Genomic DNA, 22,900 nt, shown 5'->3' on the forward strand with positions numbered 1-22,900 from the left:
GATTCTTCCCTAACATCAAAATCCGGAGTCCATTTCAAAATACGCATTTGACAAGCTTGTATATAATTTGAACGCCTAGCAAAAATCCGACTATAGTCAAGATCATTAACGAGCTGGATAGCAACATGCCTTTGATCGAGTAAACCCACAAGAAAAGAGCCGGAAAGCTTAAGGTTCACAAAAAAATTTTAGATAACATCAAGATTAGGCCTTCTCAGCACAAACTTACCAACCAAGGATAAAGCATACGGAGCAGCTAGATGCTCAACAACCGAATCCTCAAAAAGAAGGGCAGGACAACCCTTAAATAAAGAGTGAACAAATTTCAGTTTGGATTGTACCATGTCACCCTTAAATAGACCGCACATGTCACCACCTCGACCCAAAATTCTTTAGGCATATTCCTACTTTTGTTCATGCTTTGTACCATATTATGAATAGTGCAATTTTTTCTCTCTACTACTCCATTTTATTGGAGTGAAAATGTTGCGGTTAATTGATATTGAATGCCATGTTCTTCACAATATTATTTGAATGCTTCGGACGTAAATTTTCCTCCTCAATCTGATCTGATGAATTTTATTGAAAATCCACTTTCTTTTTCTCGACTTTCTTTGAAATTTTTAAATATAATGAAATCTTCTTATTTCTCTTTCAAAAAATAATCCCATGTTTTTTCTTGAATAATCAACAATAAAAGTTAAGAAATATCAATGCTTACAAAAAGAAGCTGGAGCAATGGGTTCACATACATCCATGTGGATTAATTGAAGAGCCTTATTTGCTCTAAAGCTTGATTCATTTGGATAACTCTTTCTAGGTAGTTTTCCAAATACACAACCTTCATAAATTTGATTTGGATGATTGATATCTGGTAACCCATACATCATTCCTTTTCTCGGCATAATCTTTAGATCTCTAAACTTTAAATGCCCCAACCTCATATGTCAAAGCCATGAAAGATTTTTAACACATGTCTTTAAATATTTCATTACTACATTTTTTATATTAAGAATAAATATCTTATTTCTTGTCATTTTCACTTGGGCAATTAATTCATTTGAATTATTTTTAATTGTGAGTTTTTTATCCTTCATATGAATGTCAAATCCTTTCTCAAGAAATTTCCCTAATCTTAAAATATTGCTTTTCATATCCGGCACATAATAAACTTCAGAAATAAATTGATGGGTTCCATCTTTAAGAAGAATAAGGATTTTTCATTTTCCTTTTACTGGAATTTTTGAAGAGACGTCAAAATAAATTTGACTCTCCATCACCTTAATTTCTATGAACATGTTTTTATCCATGTACATATGATTACTTTCTTTGGTATCTAAATACCAATTGTATTCTTTTTTATCTTCTCCTTCTTTCAATGCTAATAAGAAAATTGGATCATCTTACTTCTCTTTAACAAGGTTGACTTTATACTGATTAGGATTACATCCGGAAGCATAATGATCAAATTTCTTTCAAATATAATAATGAACATGAGATTTTTAGTACCTTTCATATTTTGTATCTTTCTTCCACTCTTCATTTCTTTAGTTTTGATTTTCTTCATTATTTCTTTGATATCCACCACGTCCTCGGCCTCTTCCAATGCCACAACCACAATCGCAACCTTGACCATGGACTTATCCATAAATGTCTCAATCATTTGAATTATCTTCATTTTTGTGTCGTCTTTGTCAGCTTTTAATGAGAGCTTTGATTGGAGAACTTGTTTGATAGTATCTTACTTTTTCTTAATTTTTCTTTGCTCATAATCCATTAAATAGCCCATTAGTTCATCAACAGTCATTATCTCTAAATCTTTAGCTTCCTCAATAGCTACGACAATATGCTCAAAATTATCATTTATTGAGCGTAGAATTTTTTCTATCACTCAAATATCTTATAATGTTTCTCCATTCCTTTGTAGTTGATTCGCGATAGTCAAGACTCTTGTGAAAAAATTCTCCATATTTTCTGTTTCCTATTGAAAATTCTCAAATTCAACTCAGAGAGTTTGATCTTGAATCTTCTTTACCTTGTCTATGCCATTATATGCAACTTGAAGAATCTCCCATGCTTGCTTAGAGGTAGATGCACTGGCCACTTTCTTAAAGTTTGCCTCATCTAGTGCTTAATAAATGAAGAAGAGTGCCTTCTTATCCTTCTTTCTACTTTCTTTCAACAGTTCCCTTTGAGCTGTTTAAAATACTACTTCATCTTGATACTCGACATATCCTTTCTCAACTCTCTCCCAAATATCTTTCGATCCAAATAAAGCCTTCATTTAAAGACTCCAATTCTTGTAATTCTCCATTGTGAGACAAGGCACTTGTAGATTCATACTACTTGCCATCAAACTTGTCTCTAATACCACTTGTTAGAGAGAAATTGCTTGGAAGAGTGGAGGAGGAAAAAATCAAGAGGAACTTCTATTAGAATTTTTTCTCTCTTACATCAAAATGACAAGATTAAATGTCTTTTTATATTTGTACAAAGATAATTCTATTAATGCATTCTAGAGATTTCCATAAAAGTTCAACTACCAACCACCAAAAGTTATTTCATATTCTAAATATTTCCTCCATATAATTTCCTAGATACATAAAATACTTGGTAATTAATTTTGGTTTATATTTCTAACATTTCCCTTAAAGCAAAATTTTTATCAACCACCCCAAGAAGTATCTTTAATTTTATGAACTGTTCTGCAGCTAATGGCTTTTTGAAAATATGTACAATTTGATCTTCAGATTTCACATACTCCACTTGAACTTCTTTATCTTTGATATGATCTCTTATATAATGAAAACGAAAATCAATATGTTTGCTTCTTTTGTGATAAACTGGGTTTTTCGATAATGTCATTGCAGATTTATTATCAAAATAAATTTTTGTAGCTTCTACTTGAGAATATCCAATCTCTTTTAGTAGCTTTCTTAGCCATATTGCATGGCATACACTTGATTATGCAGAAACATATCCAGCTTCACAAGTAGAGAGAGCAACAACTGGTTGTATTTTTGAGCTCTATGAGAATGCAGTGTCACCCACATAAAACAAAAAACCTCTTTCACTTTTTTATCGTCATGATCTCCAGCCCAATCACTATCTGAATATCCTGAAAGTTTAAATTCGTTTGAATGAGAATATAAAAGTTCATGATTTTGTGTACATTTAATATATCAAAGAATTCTCCTGGCTACCTTCAAGTGTGTCTAAATGAGATTTTTCATATAGCGGCTAACAATTCCGACTGCATATAGAATGTCTGGTCTTGTACTTGTTAGATATCTCAAGCTTCCGATCAAACTTTTGAATATAGTTGGATTGACTATCTTCCCTTCTTCTTTCTTTAATAGTTTGATTCCACATTCTATTGGAGTGTTTATTGGATTATAATTCTCCATGTTGAATTTCTTTAGAACTTCATTTGCATATTTCTTGTGTAATAAAAATTCCTTCTTTATTTTGTTTTACTTCAATTCCAAGAAAAAATGGCATAGATTTTCAATTAGTATGAATGGAAAGTATTCAAAGTGGATTGATGCCCATTGCGGTTCAGGCAAGGCTGTCCACTATCACCATACTTATTCATTTTGTGCTCTCAGTTGTTGACCAGTATTATTGAGCAAAGGGGTCAGTTATTGGGTATTCAAGTATCTCCTAGAGGTCCAAGGATCTCCCATCTTCTGTATGCAGATGATGTACTCATTTTTTTCGAGGCTTCTGCTCCTTTGGCTCGTCTAATGAAGTGCATTGTGAAGTTTTTTTTGCAATTGGACGGGACAAAGAGTCAATGAAAACAAGTCTCAAGTAATTTTTGGTAAGTTTGTAAAGAGATCTTGTAGGAAGAAGGTGGCTACTATTTTTGGTTTCAAGGTGGTTAAGAAGTTGCATTATTTGGGGGTTAAGATCTCCTTAAATAAGTTGAGAGTTGCTGATTTTCAAGATCTTTTATGCAATATTACTGATAGACTAAATGTTTGGGGGAGAAAGTCTCTTTCTTTGGGAGGTAAAATCACACTTATTAAATAGTCCTTGCTTTCACTTCCCAATTATACTATTACTCACTCCTTGGTTCCTAAGAGGGTGATGTTGGAGGTAGAAGGATCTTGCAGGAATTTTATTTGGCACAAACAAAGTGGGAAAGCAAGGTTTACACTATGTATCTTGGGAGGAGATTTGTTATCCATGGAATGTTGGAGGCTTGGGTGTAAAGTCTTTCTCTGCCAAAGCAGGTTCTCTTCGAGCAAGACTTGCCTGGAATTTTATCCAGAAATTGGAAACTCTGTTTCACCGAACTATTAAGGCTAAATATGGTGATAATGTGCTGAATGACAGTGGTTTGAAAAGCTCTTCTAATGTGTGGAAAATATTAAAGGAGGGAGGTAAATTCTTGAAGCCTATTGTGAGGTGGAAAGTGGGGAAAGGAGATAGAATTTTGATTTTAAATGATATCTGGTTACTAGACCGATGTCTTAATGAGTGGCAAACTTTCCTAGATTGTGGTGTTTTGGAGAATATGTATGTTCAACCGTTTATTACTGATTCGGGAGATTGGGATGAAGCCAAATTAATTACTTGTTTTCATGAAGACCTAGTTTGCATGATTAGAGGGGTGCAGGTTGATGTTCAACGGGTGGATCAGCTGGAGACAATTTTCAAACTCTCTGTAAGTCCATCTCTGCGTTGGCCTATGATGAAGTCATGAGAAGAAGAGGTATTTGTGATAATGATGGTTTCTTTATTTGGATTAAGAGTTTAAAACTCAATTATAATTTGGAAATTTTTTGGTGGAGGTTGTATAAGTTTGCTATTCCCACAAGCCATTTCCTTAAGTTTCGAAGCCTAGCTGTTGTAGATCTTTGCGCTAGAGGATGCCAGAATATGGAAAATTATGAGTATATTGTTGTTAATTGTAAATTCTTACAAGAAGTGCTGAATTATATTCGTGCTTGGGGGTTTTTTTTACCAGTTTTTCATTCTCTGGAAGGATGCCTGTAGGAGCTGAGAAGGGGATCCCGACAGAATTCTGGGCTTGCTAGAATTTATTGTGTAGCTGTTTTCTTAAGCTGGAAAAATCGAAATCTTGTAAAACATGGTAAGGAGGCTTTACCATGTTCTGTTACAGCTGCAAATGTACTTTCTCTTGCTATGTTGAAGTTTTCTCCGATTCTAGTTAGCTGGGGTGCTAATCTCCCTAAGGTGTTTTCTTTTTCTCGGTGCCCTCCACCACTAGATTGGATCAAGATTAATGTGGATGCTGCTTTGTTGAGTTCAAATAGAGGTGGTAATGGAGGTATTTTCAGAGATCATAGAGGGAGGCTTCTTCTTGCATTTGGTAGGAAAACGTTCCATTGGGATGTGGCTCAACTAGAGATGGAGGCTATTGTGGATATTAGAGATTTGTTACAAAGTTGGATGTTTGATAGTAGTGCCATTATCATTGAAAGTGATAATGTCAATGTAATTACATTCTTACAAGATTCTTTGAAGAAGGTTGATTGGCATTTGGATAGTTGGCCGGCCAAAGAGCTTCACTTCTTGAGTGACTTTAATAAGGTCATTTTTCATCATGTTAATAGCGAATGTAATAAAGTAGCTGATTTTTATGCTACTTTAGCTTTAGATAGTAATTTTATTTTTGACAGCTATTCCAATGGTAGCATTCCTATCTCCTCGATTGATTTAATCAAGGCTGAGATGTTACTGATTTAGATTGTATCTAGGTTTCCCATTTCTTTTTTAATACATTGCCTTTGCACAGTTTAAAAAAAAGAAAAAATGGCATGAGTCCAGAATCTGTCATTTCAAATCTTTTTACCATCATTTGCTTAAACTCCTTGAAAAAATATGGATTATTACTAGTAAAAATAAGATCATCCACATGCAAACAAACAAGTAATAAATCTCCATTATTATATTTCTTCAAATAGAGAGCATTCTCATATATGCATTGGATATAATCATTTTGTTTAAGTATGAATTGATTCTTGCATTCCATGCTCTTGGAGCTTGCTTTATCCCATAAAAAGCCTTTTTTAATTTATAAACTTTAGATTCATGCCCTTATTTAATATATCCCTTTGGTTGTTTGACTTAAACTTCTTCTTCAATGACTCCATTTAAAAATGCATATTTAACATCCATTTAAAAAATAGAGCAATTATTTTGAGAAGTAAGAGAAATAACTAAACGAATAATTTCCATATGAATCATAGGAGCAAAAACCTCATTATAGTCGAAGCCTTCTTTCTTCTTGTATCCTTTTGCTACTAGCCGTGTCTTATACATTTCTATTTCTCCTTTTGCATTTTTCTTCAATTTGTATATCCATTTTACCCCAATAGCTATATGACCTTTTGATAATGTTGTGAGCTCCCAGATTGCATTCTTTACTAGAGATTTGATCTCTTCATTTATAGCACATCTCCATCTTTTATCACTCATGGCTTCTTCAAATTCTAATGGTTCATTATTTGCAAGCAAGCAAATAAAAAGAAGCTCGTTAGTTACCTCATATAGCTCTCTTAAATTTATTGACTTTCTTTGCCTTTGATTATATTCCGAAGTACTTGGAGAATGTGAATCTTGCAAATTTGTAGACAATTGTTCTTCATCTTGTAGCTTCACTAGTACTTGCTTTTCCTTTTGAGTGTATTCATTTTATCAATCGCATGCTCCTTCTTCATCAAACTCAACATCCCAGCTAAAAATAATTTTTGAAGTTTTAGGATCAAATAGTTTATATGATTTAGATTATACCCAATGAAGATGAGTTTGCAGCTTCTGTAATCTAGCTTAGTCCTTTGTTCAGGGACATGTACATATGCAAGGCTCCCAAACACCTTCAAATGAGATATATTTAGCTTTCTTTCTATCCATGCTTCTTGTGGTGTCATAAATTTGTAAGCTTGAGGTTCAGCACCGATTGAGTGTATAGACAGCACATGTCACCGCCTCGACCCAAAGTTCTTTAGGCGTATTCTTACTTTTAATCATGTTTTGTATCATATTAAGAATAATGCAATTTTTTCTCTCCGTTACTCTATGCATTTTGTTGGGGAGACAATTGTGTTATTAATTAATGTCGAATGCCATGCTCTTCACAAAATTCTTTGAATAATTTTGGCTGTAAATTTTCCTCCTTGATCTGATTTGATGGATTTTATTGAAAATCCATTTTTTTTATTTGCTTGCTTTGAACTTTTTAAACATAATGAAAGCTTCTGATTTCACATTCAAAAAATAAAGTCATGTTTTTTTTTAAATAATCATTAATAAAAGTTAAGAAATATTGATGCTTACCAAAAGATGCTGGAGCAATGGGTCTGCATACATCCGTGTGGATTAATTGAAGAGCTTCTTTGTTCTAAAGTTTGCTTCATTTTGATAACTCTTTCTAGGTTGTTTTCAAAATACACAACCTTCACAAATTTGATTTTGATGATTGATATATGGTAACCCATGCACCATTTCTTTTCTCAACATATTATTTAGATCTCCAAAATTTAAATGTCCAAGCCTCATATGCCAAAGCTATGATGGATCTTTCACATATGTCCATAAACATTTCATTACTCCATTTTTTATATTAAGAATAATCATATTATTTCTTGTCATCTCCACTTGGGAAATTACATCATTTGAATTATTTTTAATTGTGAGATTTTTATCCTTCATATGAATGTCAAATCTTTTCTCAAGTAATTGCGTCAAGCTTAAAATATTGTTTTTCATATCCGGCACATAATAAACTTCAGTAATAAATTGATGGGTTCCATCTTTAAGAAATATAAGGATTTTACCTTTTCCTTTTATGGGAATTTTTGAAGAGTCACCAAAATAAATTTGACTCTCCATCACCTTCATTTCTATTAACATTTTTTTATCCCTACACATATGATTACTTGTCCCGGTATCTAAATACTAATTGTTTTCTTTTTTATCTTCTTCTCTTTTTAGTGCTAATAATAAAATCGGTTCATCTTCCTTCTTTTTAACAAGGTTGGCTTTATCTTGATTATGATAACATTCGGAAGCATAATGACCAAATTTCTTACAAATATAACAATAAACATGAGATTTTTTGTACCTTTCATATTTTGGCTCTTTCTTCCACTCTTCATTTCTTGAGTTTTGATTTTCTCTTCATTATTTATTTGATATCCACCACGTCCTCAGCCTCTTCCAATTGCACAACCATGACCGCGACCTCGATCATGGCCTTGTCCATAAATGTCTTGATCATTTGAATTATCTTCATTTTTTGTTTGTCAACTTTTAATGAAAGCTTTGATTGGAGAACCTGTTCGATAGTATCCTTTTTTTCTAATTTTTTCTTTGCTCATAAGTCATTAAAGAGTCCATTAGTTCATCAACAGTCATTATCTCTAAATCTTTAGTTTCCTCAATAGCTACGAAAATATGCTCAAATTTATCATTTATCAAGCGTGGAATTTTTTCTATCACTTGAATATCTTCTAATAATTCTCCATTCCTTCGTAGTTGATTGACGATAGTCAAGACTCTTGTGAAATAGTCATCCACATTTTATGCTTCCTTTATTTAAAGTGCCTCAAATTCAGCTCAGAGAGTTTGAAGTCGAATCTTCTTTATTATTTCTATACTTTTATATAAAACTTGAAGAATCTCCCATGCTTGCTTAGAGGAAGATGCACTGGCCACTTTCTCAAAGTTTGCCTCATTTAGTGCTTGATAAATGAAGAAGAGCACCTTCTTATCCTTCTTTCTACTTTCTTTCAACAGTTCCCTTTGGGCTATTTACAATACTGCTTCATCTTAATGCTCGACATAGCATTTCTCAACTATCTCCAAAATATCTTGCGATCCAAATAAAGCCTTCATTTGAATACTCCAATTCTCATAATTCTCCTTTGTGAGACGAGACAATTGTAGATTCATACTACTTGCCATCGAACTTGTCTCTGATACCACTTGTTTGAGAGAAATTGTTTGGAAGAGTGGAAGAGGAAAAAAAATAAGAGGAACTTCTATTATAATTTTTTCTCTCTTACATCAAAATGACAAGACTAAATGCCTTTTTATACTTGTACAAAGACAATTCTAGAAATGCATTCTAAAGATTTCTATAAAAGTTCAACTACCAACTACCAAAAGTTATTTCATATTCTATATGTATCCTTCATATAATTTCCTAGATGCACAAAATACTTGATAATTAATTTTGATTTATATTTCCAACATATCAATCATCGCTTTCTTCTCCAAGAATCCATTTTGAACTTGAAACTTGCCAATGGTGGACTTATGAAAATTACATTTTCAAGTCATCTTTCAGTGCCTCAACCTTGGTGTAGTCTTTTTTGGCTTTAATACTGTTGTTGACTGTAATGAGGAGATGAATTAGGGAGAAAGCTAGTTGGATGAAGATATAATATGTTGAAAGAGAAAGATTGCGAGGATATTATAGATAGTGGATGCCACGTTTAATAAAGTTGTAAAGTAATTTCAAATGCTTCAAATCAACTTGCTATAAATACTTAGTTATCTCCTTAAATATGATACTCTTTTTTTCTCCTCATTTCTCTCTCATCTTTTTCCCTTTGTCATAACCTCCATTCTTATGATAAAAGAATACTTCATAAAGGTTAATCCATTAAAGAATCTCTATGCCAACTTTTTTCATAGCCAACTTTTTTCATTTCGCGGGGCTATCATTGATTGTTGGACGAAATAGACTACTTGGATAGTAAAGTCATAATAAAATTGAGTCAGCTAAGGTTGGTTTTGAGTAGCTCATTCAAATCAGATGGGGCATCTAAGAAGGATGACTTGCGAAAACGCATTTATGTGCTCCATCCTAGGATTAAACTGCATTAGGAAAACTTTTATTACGTTTTTTATTCAAATCATTTAATTTTTTTCTTAATTAAATAATTTTTTATTTTACTTATTTTTTCTCATGGATGTTGCTGATGTATGAGATGATTTACATTATTATTCTTCATGTTTAAGATGTGTTATATAAAATTTTGTAAGCTAAGATTTTTATTTTCTGAATAGATTTACTAATATTTGGAATTGTGTTTGCATCAGATCTACGATGGATGTATAATTTAGATATTAATTTATGATGAATTTGAGATAGAATTGATCGATCCATCAAAATTTGTCACAATAAATGTTTGCTTTGTGAAGAAGTCTCTCTAATATGTCGATAGTTCTAAAATTAGTGGTGGTTGTTTTGTCACAATTTTGTCAGAAATCTATTCTAACATTCCCGTAAAAGCCATATTGTAATATGCTAGTAAAAATATTCTAAAAAAGAAATTGGTCACAAATAAAATTAAAATATATTTAAAAACAATGAATAAAATCAATCTCAAAGTAGTTAAATCTACCAAGTGCTCTTTTTTCATCGTAAAAGAAAGAATAATTTTTTAAATTAAACAACATTAATAATATAATTAGTAACTATATCAGTAGAAAAAAAAATTTAAAACTCATCTAAGTCTCCAACCAAACAGGCAACTTATAAGTAGCTAGTTTTATTGATGACTTGTATAAATTAATTTTTTTTAAATGAAAGCAACATCAATTAATGTGAAATAATTTTACAGTTGTTCTATAAACAATTGTAAAATTGCCTTGAATTTTAAAATTGTAGTGAGTAATAACACTCTATGAGATGTAAAGTTGTAAGGCATAGTAATAGTCATTTAGTTAGTAGTCATAAAGTTGTTAGTTTTTTTAAATCTTTGAGTATGAATTAGTCATTTGCGAACATGCATAACATCATAATGAGATCAAAGTAGAACAAAATACCATACATAATCCATGCTTAATGAGTACAATATTAAAATCAAAATATAACTCAAACAACCAAAAGGTACATAGTAGATATCACTATTGCCTCCTCTTATGCCGATGTGGTAATGCATCAGTTCCCGGAGTGAAATGCTATGGTGAACATAGTAGCCTGGTGCGTAGATGGTGTTGGTCCGCAAGACTGACATAAGAATTTGTAGTTGAAGGCTCATCCCAGGATGAAGGTACGAAATCTGTTGTGAAGGCGATGTGAATGTCTTATGGTGTTGGTATCATAAGGTACCTCTGAGAGGGACCGTCATCAAGGTAAAAGGGCGGCCCAACATCGTTGGATCTGTAGAAGCAGGGACCTGGTTGAATGGCATGTAATCATCAACTACCTCGTCAGTATATCGATCAACGTCAACACATTCCCTCCATCAACTTTGTTAGAATTGAGAACATTTGTTTGACTTGATACCGAATATTATTATTGCATCTGTTACGTCCTCATTCCATTCACGAGTGCTCATATATGTCTTAAAGACGTCATTATTTGAAATCATGTTTTATATAGTGCCAACATTCAAAAAGCAATATCGTTGTATGACGCTATATATTGATCTCAATATTCATCTCAACATTCCCTTCACCTGAGGTCAGCATCATCATTATATACCAATTTATTGGATTAACTATTCATGGTTTCATAATCTTCATCAACAGTGAGTGACGGTCTCGCAAAAAGTTCCGGTACATCCTGCGAATGACTGTGCTTCCTATACACTAAAGAAGATGTCAATCTCATTGTTCACCATATTAAAACATATTTTTTAAGCAAGCTTTTTATATAGTTGGTCAACTACGTGTCACTTTTCTATTGGTTTTGTTTCAATATGCATCTTTGTGTAATGGTTTGTCATCAACTTCATGTATTTCTTATGGTGGTTGATGTTCTGGATTCTTTCTTAAAAGTAAGAATTTAGTTTTAATTTCATGAATTGACAGCGAGTAGATTTTGAAATCTTCTTGCATCCTCAACTGAAGACTTTTCTTTTCTTAATGATTTTGAAAGTTTTTTAATTCAATTTGCTAATAGAGATTGTAATAAGTTAGTGCATCTTTATGCTAACTTAGCCTTAGATGGAGATTTTTTGTGGGAAGATTTAAATAATGTTCCTCGTTTTTTTTTTCTTTGGCTAAGGAGGAAAGTGTTAGAGCTTCTATCACTGAGTAGATTGTAATAGCTTCTATTACCTAAATGCATTTGCAGCTTCTCAAAAATAAAACTATTGAATTCTCTAAACGAGCGTTGATGCGCAGTACTTTTTAGTGGATGTTTATGAATTTTGAGATTAATTATATTCCTATGCAAATATATTTATCATATTATGCTTTTATTTGAGACAGTTTTATTACTAATTTTTAAAATATGTTTGTTTACCAGCTTTTTAAGGAATTTATTTTAATTTAAAAAACTGTTTTATAAAACAATAATCAACTTATCCAAACATAGCCTGTTTGATTAAATTAAATTAATTTTAATTATTTTTTTTTCTTTTCTTAGTATTTGAATTTTTGTAGTTTGTTTGTAGTTAATGGGCAATTGAATTAATTTAAAGTTTAAACAAATTTATTTTAATTCAAATAAATGAAAATTTAAAAATTGAACTATTATCCAGTTTAAATTTTGGATATAATTATCAACTCAGTCGGACATTAATTAAGTTAGCACAAATGCTACTTTTAACGATATTTCAGCACTAAAAAAAAAATTATAATTCAGCTGGTCAAAAACCACCCAAAAACAATGTCTTTATATTATACTGCCATTCGTTCTACTGTCTTAAAGTTGGTGCAAAATGCTAGTATGTCTAAGATATAGGGATGTAAATAAGTCAAGCCGCCTTGTAGGTCTGATCGAGCTTAACTCATAAAGGAGCTCACAAAATGAGCTTATCGAGTTTTGAGCTCAAGTTCAAGCTCGAGCGGATTTACGAGCTCGTTGGAAAATCAAGCTTGAATTCAATTGAGTTGTTGCTTGACTCATTAACTCTTAGAGCGGCTCGAGCCCCGAAAAGCAAAAATGGAAGGTGGAGCTGGAACCAGAAGTTTAAGCTGCTGCAGAAGCAGAAGACGAAACAAGAACTGGATTGTAGAAGCGGCAGCCAGCGTGGAATCAGACGCGGAAGCTGATGCAGATGCAAAAGACGAAATTAGAACTAGAACGCGGAAGCGAAAAGCGGAATCTCCTGGTCTGTTCTTCTTATGACTCATGAGCTTCCTCATGCGCGCCAGAATCTATTTCCACGAGTAGAGCGCTAGTTTGAGCTCACGATTTGGCAGATGAGCCGAGACCAAGTTAAACATGACTCGAGCATAACTAAAGTCCTGTACACCCCATATGCAACTATTTCAAACGTGTTAACCTTACAAGCTGCCAACAATCGTAAGTAGAAATGGCCAATCATTGTAATCTGCAAGAAAAGAAGCAAACCCACCAAACCTACGGCGGCATGGGCAGCACGACTATAATGAAGGTCAACATTACTTTTGAAAAGATTTCTTGTTATATATACATGCCTTCCAACATGCAGAGCATAAGACTCGAATAAAAAACAAGAAGCCCATGCTTACCAACCTCGGTATTCTTCCTCCAGACATCTCCCCTCTTAAATTCTGCTCAAATCCCTGTAACAGACATAATAAGAAGAATAACTGAGATGGGACAAAAGGAGGAGAAATGCGAAGCAAACATAATTTCAAGACAACTGAAGCTGTACTTCCATTCAGTTTGTCTCACTCTCCTCTCCCTTCTTCTCCCCCTCTCATACCTCCTCTTGTGCAGGCTCAGCTATACTCCCCTGTCCCCCACATTCATCATTCTGTACGTCGTTGTTTCATTCCTATCCGTATCTTCCCTATTCTACTCAATCACAGGCCACACCCTTCACATCGAACTACCAAACTGCATTGCCTGGGTCATCCTCTGCCTCTTTCAAACCTGCATTACTTTTGGAATAGAAGGAACGATCAGAGATGGATTCCAACCGATCCAAAATGCTAATGCATTTGCACATGAGATGTGGTTGAAGAGAACCTTCCTCCTCATAGGAATCTACGAACAGATGATGCTTTGGAAAGATAAGTTTGTGAAACCAGTTGTGGATAGCACATTCATCGAGGAGAGAATGGAACAAAGAAATGATCGGTTTTTAATGGGATTATCCTTCAGTGGTTTATGGCTCTGGCTGCTGCAAACGGAGGTAGAGCCTTTGGTTTTGGCTTCTACAATGGTAGGATTTAGTAGGAGAGTGGGTTGGTGCGACTTCATCATCTGGTTCGTGACCTTTGCAACTTTAATGACGGGGTTTGTGAGAGCTGTCCAGTTTCTTGTTTGGCAATTAAGTATCCTACTACAGCTTATGTATTGCAGGGTAGAGGAACAAGCTGATGGCCTTGCTCAAGGAGAAGATGAAGTGTAAAGCGATAAGGAATTTGTGAATTCCGCCCTATACGATATTCTGTTCGTTATCCTGCCCTCTTGATACAACATGCTAACAAATTAATATTATCATAGAGGATTAATTGATGATTAACAGTCAAAAAATTTATCAAAAAAGATAAAACAAAGGAGGAAGTCCAAGGGGCCACCAAGCACAACGTTAATCAATGAACAAGATGACAGCCGTCAGAATACAGCATTGTAAATTTATTCATGAGAGAACCTTCAAAAAGATAAACATTCGTGACAACATTCCTAATAGAGTACCTTGGAGTCATTACACAATTACAAACTGTTGAGATAATTTACATACCGTTAACTAAAATGAGGGAGTACTCGAGCACAGAAATGAAACGAAAGTTTATTATTATTATTTTTTTACTAATGGTGTTTTTTTAATTCTTCCTCAACTTTTTGGGTATTTGCGCATCGATTACAAGCGGAAAAACCTGGATATATGTACAAGAATTGCACAAATCTTTATTTCTAAAGAAAAGTTAGTTGCAGAAAAAGATTGAACAAAGTTGTCTGGTTTGCGATGTAGTAACTCATGTTCAAAGGTACTGGAATATTCCACTGTTTTTCGAGAATTTTTAATTGCAGTAGAATCAGATGGCCGTAGTTGCAAATTCTAAGTGCACGGATGGGCAGGCCGATTGATTGCTTATTTGCTTTTTTTATGTGATGCTATATTAAATAGTTTTTTTTTATTTTTTATTTTATTTTTTTAACAAAACAGAAATTCCATTGATAATAAAAAGGTATAGCATAGGCCCAAAGCAAAGCAAAGCAAAGAGGCCCATAATAAGCTACATATAAAAGACATAGTCTAAACAACACACAAACTAAACAACCCAAAAAGGGAAACAGAGAGGAACGGAAGAGCAAGAGTGGACTCAGGCCGCCACCTGGTTGCCAGGCTTGGGCCGTCCAATCATCAGCAAGGTTGCATCCAAGCCCAGGCCATCCGAGGGGCCTCATCATAGTCCTCCAATAGCCAAACCAAGCCAAAACCGAAGCAAAAGCAAGAAAAAATCATTTCTTATTGGAATTCCGCTTTTTACATTTTCCACTCTTTTTGCTAAAACCCTCGTCACCAATTTGAATGATACTCAAGTCGTAATTTTCCCGCGAATCAAGACCCTTCCCAAATAAACATCCATCATCATCTGAATTGTTATCAAGTATCCGCTCACCATGCAACATCTCACTATCACTAGAAAGGTGATCTTGCAAAAGCTCCCTAGAGACAATAGTTATGGGCACAGTAAAAAGAGGATCACCAATACTTTTAGACAAGGGCTCGTTACCCTCAGACAGTGGCCAAGTAACCAAAATGCCAGGTCCATCATCACCAACTTCTACATCACACTGCACCACAACATCAGCATCAGGCAAATCAAAACAGGTCGAAGGAACAAAAGCCATCTCAGAAACACTGTCACAGCCATTGCACAAGGGATCAATGGGATCACCACAATCCACCACAAACAAAACTGCCGAATTCACATGACACATAGTAATTGAAGGTAAAGCAATAGGACTAACTCTACTATCCACCCCCTCCGGTGGCAAAATCACAATTTTTTCAACTTATCTCCCTCACAGAGATCAACCACCACATCCAACTCCCGAAGGGAAGAAACACCCCCCAATTGAGTGTCACTTACCTCAAAACCCCCTAAAACCTGCTGTGACGGCCCAGTAGAAACAACCGCAAGAGAAGAACAAAACAAAGAAATAGGAATAGGTAAAATCGGAGACTGACACACCAGCGATATAACACAAGGAGAAGGATCAGCAATAGTAGGACAAAGAGGAATAAGAGCTGAAACCCCAACATCCTTAACATTACCCTCACCACCAAGAGTGGCGAGAACATCAAACACCCTTAAATCCGATTTAGGCAAAGAAGGGAGCAGCAGGCTTTGCATCATCCATAGGTCGGCATTCACCAACAGAATGACCAAGACCTTTACACTAGGAACAAAAATGTGGAAATTCTTCCATAGAAACAGGTTGGAAATACCCAAAATTCTCAGGACCAAACCAAATTTTATCCGAAAATTTCTTAGTAATATCAATTTCAACCAGCACCCGCGCAACCGACGGGCGGGACCCAACCGCAGTCGCATTGTCAACCTTCAGCGGGTTACCAAATAAAAGGCCCAAACCATGCAAGATACGCGGAGAGAAAAAATGGGGGCGCAAATTAGAGAAGGAAATCCAAATCGAGACAATGGGAGACTCATCCCCAATGTCACCATAAGGAGACCATTTAGACACCTTCATGAAGCAATTGAAGACCAGATAAGACCTATGGCAGAACACCCGACTATAATCAAGATCATTAACCAGCTTAATGAGGACATGCAAAGAATCCAACACAGTCACAGAAAAAGCTCCATTTAACCGCAGATTGAAAAAAAAACTTACGAATCAACGCAAGCGGAGGCCGCCGGGAAGGGAAAAAACCAACCTGGGAGAACTTAAAAGGTTCGGCAAGAGCCAAAAATTCCTCTTCCGACACCAACAGAGCAGGAACTCCACGGAAAGAAGACCGAATAAGATCCGGAAACTTACCAGAAAAAGATCCCGCTAAGCTTCTAAAAAAGAACGAGACCTAGCCGTTCCATCAAAAAAACCCGGATCGGAAGCACCACACACCACCATAACAGGAAAACAAACAAGAGAAAACACAAGGGAAGGAGAACTTAGCCCTCGGAACACCGCCGCAACCGGCACTAGGGCAAAGCCCTAGCCCAGCGCCACGCCAGAAGAACGAGGAGGAAAAGCATCGTGATGCATTGTGAATTTGTAAAATGAGAATTATTGCTATATTACATAGTTATACTAGAATGTATATGCTTTAATGTTACACCACTTCAAGATTTAATTTGATTAAAATCATTAAGAAAGATCGAGGTGATCATAATAGTGGATAAACATGTAATTGAGATTACCTCAAATTTGACCGCTAAAAGTAGGGAAAAAAAAAACTAATGATTTCATTATTAACAGAGAATTTCAAGCATACTTTTGATATCGTGCATATTTATAAATATAACAACCTGCTTCAATAAATGAATAATTGATTTTTTATATTTGTGTGTTTTATGACGAAATGAAATTTGATAAAAGTGAAAACCTTAAGCTAGAGTTTTGTTGTGAATTTTTTTTATTTAAGCAGGAGATTGATGTTGACCTCTATGTAGTATGCAATGAACAAAAAAAAAAAAGGCATAACATGATTACCTGTACAAGCCAATACCGAAATGCTGCGCAGATCCCGTAGAATCCTGCTGCAGCTACAGAGCCATGCCTCTGCAGACGGTGCCGTTTCGGACAGAGCACGCGCAAGCCTCTTCTCCCGCTCTCGTTTGAGGAGAAGGACCGCAGCTTGTTCGCCACATTCTTCTCCTGCAAGCCCTCGCCTGCTCCGACTCCAACCCACGAAGCACCCGTCGCTACGTCTGATTTCAGCATGCCGTCGCCCTCGCTTCCCCATACCCGTCTAGAACCTCCAACCCAAACGAAGCTAGACCTCCTGTCGTCTGAATCTTCTGCTTCGACTCAAGCCCCGACGATCAAAAGCCAAAAACACAAGCCTATCTGATTTCCCTCGTCAGATCTTCTTATCCCGATGATCTTCGACCCATCCAAACTCCAACCTCCCACCTCCAACTTGGCATCCACGAACTCCTGCCCAGATCTTCTATGCCAATTATTCGAGGCGAGCATTTTCGATCCCTAAACCCTGACCTTCCTGTTTCTCGAGAAATTATTAGGTACGGAGTGCGGACGGGAGAACCGTCTGCACACTAGTATAAAACAGTGTTCGGTACCGTTCGGTACCACTCGGTACCGCTGGGTACCGCTCGGTACTCTGTGTCTGTGCAGACGGTTCTCACCTCGTCTGCACTCCGCACCTAATAATTTTTCCTATTTCTCCGACCTAGAGAGAGAGAGTGAGGGAGTGAGGGAGGACCGACGCCATAACCTAAGCAAGAAAGATGGCTACTGGAAAGCTCCTATCGTGGCTTCTGATCGGATAGAGAAGGGAGTGTCATCCTCGTGGCAAATTATTGCATCTGGACGGCGGAGAATAGGTTCGGACCTTCAATAAAAATTTGTCACGTCATCTGTATTTTTTACTGTGCTTTTGACTTGCGTTTTAGTTGCGCTTTAATTGTACTTTACCTGCGCTTTTGACTGAGCTTTGACCTGCGCTTTACCTGCGATGTACCTGCGCTTTACTTGAATTTTTGACGCACTAAATTTAAATCAATATTTTATTAATATCCGGACCTATCTCCGCGTCCGGTGACCGGATGCAATAATTTGCCCCTTCGATTGAATTTTTATTGCCTCAGGTTACCTAACGTAGAGATACATCAGGTAGCATATAATATATCGCCACGTGCTCTTACTCTTTACCGCGCGGCCCGACGACCCAATCCGAAACGGACTCAAGAGTTTACGTAGCTCGGTATTGCTAGGTATTGGTCGATTTTGCTCGACAAAAATGAAAAATACTATTATGTGAAGACCAATACCGAGCAAAAACGAGCAATACCGAGCTCAATACCGAGCAATACTGAGTTCAATACCGAGCAATACCGAGCTCAATACCGAGCAATACCGAGTTTAATACCTGTTAGCACTCTTATTAAACTACCCTGTATTCTGCTAATATTACCGGTTTTACCTTTAGCTAAACTCTATATATATCGTTGTATTGTATTCATTTGGATAACATAATAGAATTCTTCACTGTTCATCTTCTTGACTTGCCGTGTTCTCTTCCGGTACTCATCTTCTTCCTCTAAGGCATTCCGCCTTTCTCACATGGTATCAAGAGCCTCTCATGGGGGACCAAGATTCCGTTTCTTCCCTCCCTCCCTCCTCTTCTCTCGCCGGATAACCCTCTGCCGCTGAGATCTCCATCAAGGCAACACTCAAATTCCTCATTTCTCATGTCAAGAATCTGATTCCTCATCCTCTTACCACTGAGAATTATGCTATTTGGAGAATTCAAGTTCTTCAACAATTCACGGCAACGGGATATGCCGTCTACCTCTCCGGCGAGTCCGTCTCTCCTTCAGACGCTAACTCCTCTGCTTTCGCAAATTGGAGACTCGTGGATAGTCTTCTTCTCTCGGCCTTGTTTTCAACGATCTCCCCCTCCCTTCTTCCGTATGTTATCACGGCAACATCGGCTTACGAAGTTTGGACACTCTCGAGCGTCGTTTACAACCCTCAAGCCGCTCTCGCGTTATGTAGCTCAAGAATGAGCTTCACAACATCCAAATGAAAAATCTCACGATGCAGCAATATCTCTCCCAAATCAAGAACATTGTGGATAACATTGTCGTGTCCGGATCAAAGGTAGACTCGGAAGACATTATTTTGTACATACTAAATGGTCTTCCCGCCACCTATAATTCGTTCAAAACATCGATCTGAACTTCTCCTGTTCCGTCGAACTTGGACAATCTGTATGCCCTGTTGTGCAATGAGGAAATTCATCTCAATCAAGAATTGGCCAAAGATCATGCTCTTAGCTCACCCGCAATCTACGCCGCGCCAAACAATCCTCCACGCAATCGCAACTACAAACGTTCCATCAAGAACAAGCCCAATCCCTTCTCCTCCTCATCCACACCACCGACCAACAGCAACAGCTCTCCCAGCGGGAATTCCCGTCTGGTCTGTCAAATATGTGGGAAAATCGGTCACGTCGCTCTCAACTGCTGGTACAGATGTGATCTTAAATATGCTCCGACCTCCTCCTCCAACCCACGAGCAATGCTGGCTACTCCGGCCTCCTACCCAACTCAAGACTGGATTATGGATACAGGAGCTTCCTCCCATCTAACTCCCGACAGCTCCAATCTTCAGACTGTTTCGGCATATCAAGGTCAAGATTCCATCTCGGTGGCCATGGCTCGTCCATTCCAATTCAACATTCCGGTCACGGTTTACTACCTCTGTCGGACAATGCGCGTAAGCTTTATCTACGCAATCTATTAAACGTTCCTGCACTCACTCACAATCTGCTTTCTGTTTCGAAATTAACCGCTGATAACTCCATTTATATTACTTTCTACGCTAATGGTTTCGAAATGAAAGACTCTCAGGATCATCGCCTTCTACTCCGTGGTCGACTTAGCAACGGTCTCTACCACATTACCTCCGTTCCTGACGATCCACCGCTTGCTCTTCACACAAGATCTAATGCTGCTCCTCTCTGGCATGCTCGACTGGGACATCCGAACAACCGGACTCTTCAAATCGTTGCTCGTCATCTACCTGCATCTTTTAATTCTTCGTCTATTACTCATTGTAAAGCTTGTAATATGGCCAAGAGCCATAGAATTGTTTTCAATAAAAGCATGTCGGTTGCCTCATCCCCGTTTGATCTTATTCATTCAGACGCATGGGGACCAGCTCCGATTTCTTCGTCTCACGGTTTTCGCTACTACGTTATTTTTATAGATGGTTTTTCTCGGCATTCTTGGATCTTTTTCATGCACAATAAAAATGAAACATTCTCTAAGTTTAAACTGTTTTGTACTCTCATCCAGAATCAGTTCGGGACTCTACCGAAGTCATTACAGTGCGACGGCGGTGGCGAGTTCATTAACAAACTCTTCACTTCCTTCTTATAAGAACAAGGAATAATCCAACGCATCAGCTGTCCGCATACACCCGAGCAGAACGGTATTGTGGAGAGAAAGCACAGGCACATCCTCGATCTTACAAGAACTCTGCTTCAAGAATCCAACGTCCCGGCCAATTTCTGGAGCGAAGCCGTGTCCACAGCTATTCACTTGATAAACAGGCTTCCGTCCAAACATACCTCTCACAAATCTCCTCATCAAATAATATACAACAAGATTCCTCCCTTTGGATGTCTCTGCTACCCGTGGTTACAACCTTATACCTCCTCCAAATTTTCTCCTCGCTATGCTGAGTGTGTCTTCCTCGGCTACTCGACCATCCACAAAGGGTACGTTTGTCTCAATCTGAGCAACAATAAAACTCACATTTCCAGACATGTCATTTTCCACGAAGAAATTTTTCCATTTCATAATTCTGCTTCAAACTCAGCCATCCCGCCAACCACTCCCGCCCACAATCACACACCACTCATCCTCGTCCCGGCCTCTACCGTGACACACATTAAACAATCTTCTCCATCGTCTACATTGTCCGCTCCCAACCCCACCGACTATCCGCTAACCAGCTCTCCTACGGTCAGTACTTCCCCGTCCGTCAGATCTTGTGAACCTCCTCCGCAAATACCACGGGAAGCTATCGTTCCTCATCCGATGCAGACCAGATCTAAATCAGGCATATCTAAACCAAATCCCATTTACTCACTCATCACAACTCATCCATCGGATCCAACACCCATTTCTTACAATCAGGCAGCTAAGCATCCGCACTGGCAAACAGCCATGGAAGATGAAATCAAGGCGCTCAAACAGCAACATACTTGGTCGCTTGTCCCTCCGCCATCCAACAAACCAGTCTTAGGTTGTAAGTGGACATTTAAGACCAAGTTTCTTCCTTCAGGCACAGTGCATCGGTACAAAGGCAAGATTAGTGGCACTTGGCAAAGGCCAGACATTCGGCGAAAACTATACCGAGACATTCAGTCCGGTAGCCAAAATGCCAACCATCCGTCTACTTCTCACACTCGCGCTACACCGAAAGTGGGATATTCTCCAACTAGATGTTTCCAACGCTTTCTTGCACGGCGATTTAACCGAAGACATCTACATGAAGCAACCACAAGGATTCGTTGATCTCACTCAACCAATAGCAGTGTGCAAGCTCCATAAATCACTATATGGGCTCAAACAAGCCCGACGACAGTGGTTTCAAAAACTCACCGATTTTCTTCAATCACGTGGATTTCGGTTTAGCCGCTCCGATCCCTCTCTGCTTATCCTTACTAAACACAATTTACAAATCTATTTTCTCATTTATGTTGATGACATTACTCTCACAGGTAATGATCACATTGCTATTCAATCTCTCCTCCACGATCTTCACTCAACGTTTGCGCTCAAGCAGCTCGGCAACATCAATCTGTTCCTCGGTATCCAGGTTCAACACTCTTCTCACGGCCTGTTTCTATCATAAGCCCACTATGCAGCTTCTCTGCTGAACACAGCTGGGATGTCAGATTGCAAAAGCTCTCCTTCTCTGATGGCCTCAAACTCCAAAACAAAATCAGTCACTGCTCATCCATTCTCCGATCCCTCCTTGTACCGACGTCTCGCCGATTCCCTACAGTACTTATCCATTACACTGCCAGACGTCGCCTTCGCAACCAATAGAGCCTGTCAGCACATGCAATCTCCTACTGTTCAAAACTTTCAAGACATTAAGCGCATTCTACGCTACATCAAAGGCACTATTAATTTTGGTCTGCCCATTGTTCCCGGTGACCTTCATTTGCATTCCTACTGTGACGCGGACTGAGCATCCAATAGCTCGGACAGGAAATCAGTATCTGGCTTCTGTACCTTCCTTGGACGCACGCTAATCTCATGGACCGTCAAGAAGCAAGTAATCGTCGCCAAATCCTCA

The 22,900-nt window shown here is 37.3% G+C and overlaps 2 protein-coding genes across 4 annotated transcripts; one reads left to right on the forward strand and one right to left on the reverse strand.

Annotated features, from left to right (window-relative positions):
• Nucleotides 1-10,779: 10,779 nt before the first annotated feature.
• On the reverse strand, nt 10,780-18,110 carry LOC110106546. Of its 3 annotated transcripts, none has more exons than XM_028693431.1 (3): nt 17,552-18,105; nt 13,433-13,482; nt 10,780-11,162 (listed from the first exon to the last, which is right to left on the reverse strand). In XM_028693431.1, the coding sequence occupies exons 1-3, from the start codon at nt 17,780-17,782 to the stop codon at nt 11,114-11,116; spliced, it is 330 nt and encodes a 109-aa protein (XP_028549264.1). In that variant the 5' UTR covers nt 17,783-18,105; the 3' UTR covers nt 10,780-11,113. The 3 variants fall into 3 exon arrangements, with proteins under 3 accessions (XP_028549264.1, XP_028549263.1, XP_028549261.1); XM_028693430.1 differs by lacking the exon at nt 10,780-11,162 and adding an exon at nt 11,585-13,182; XM_028693428.1 differs by lacking the exons at nt 10,780-11,162; nt 13,433-13,482 and adding an exon at nt 14,483-15,667 and having other exon boundaries at nt 17,552-18,110.
• Nucleotides 13,182-14,334, forward strand: LOC110106537. Its single transcript, XM_020836471.2, has one exon. The coding sequence runs from the start codon at nt 13,515-13,517 to the stop codon at nt 14,274-14,276; it is 762 nt and encodes a 253-aa protein (XP_020692130.1). The 5' UTR covers nt 13,182-13,514; the 3' UTR covers nt 14,277-14,334.
• Nucleotides 18,111-22,900: the final 4,790 nt, after the last annotated feature.

Source organism: Dendrobium catenatum, unplaced genomic scaffold (genome assembly GCF_001605985.2).
Source record: "Dendrobium catenatum unplaced genomic scaffold, ASM160598v2 fragScaff_scaffold_273, whole genome shotgun sequence".
NCBI lineage: Eukaryota > Viridiplantae > Streptophyta > Magnoliopsida > Asparagales > Orchidaceae > Dendrobium > Dendrobium catenatum.

Bases quoted from the DNA above. Each gene is read 5' to 3' on its own strand.
- LOC110106537 (XM_020836471.2), top strand. From the start codon at position 13,515: ATGGGACAAAAGGAGGAGAAATGCGAAGCAAACATAATTTCAAGACAA.
- LOC110106546 (XM_028693428.1), bottom strand. From the start codon at position 17,782: ATGCTGAAATCAGACGTAGCGACGGGTGCTTCGTGGGTTGGAGTCGGA. The intron at 15,668-17,551 runs GTAATCATGTTA...GTTGTGGTGCAG, and splicing joins TTCGGTATTGGCTTGTACAG to TGTGATGTAGAAGTTGGTGA.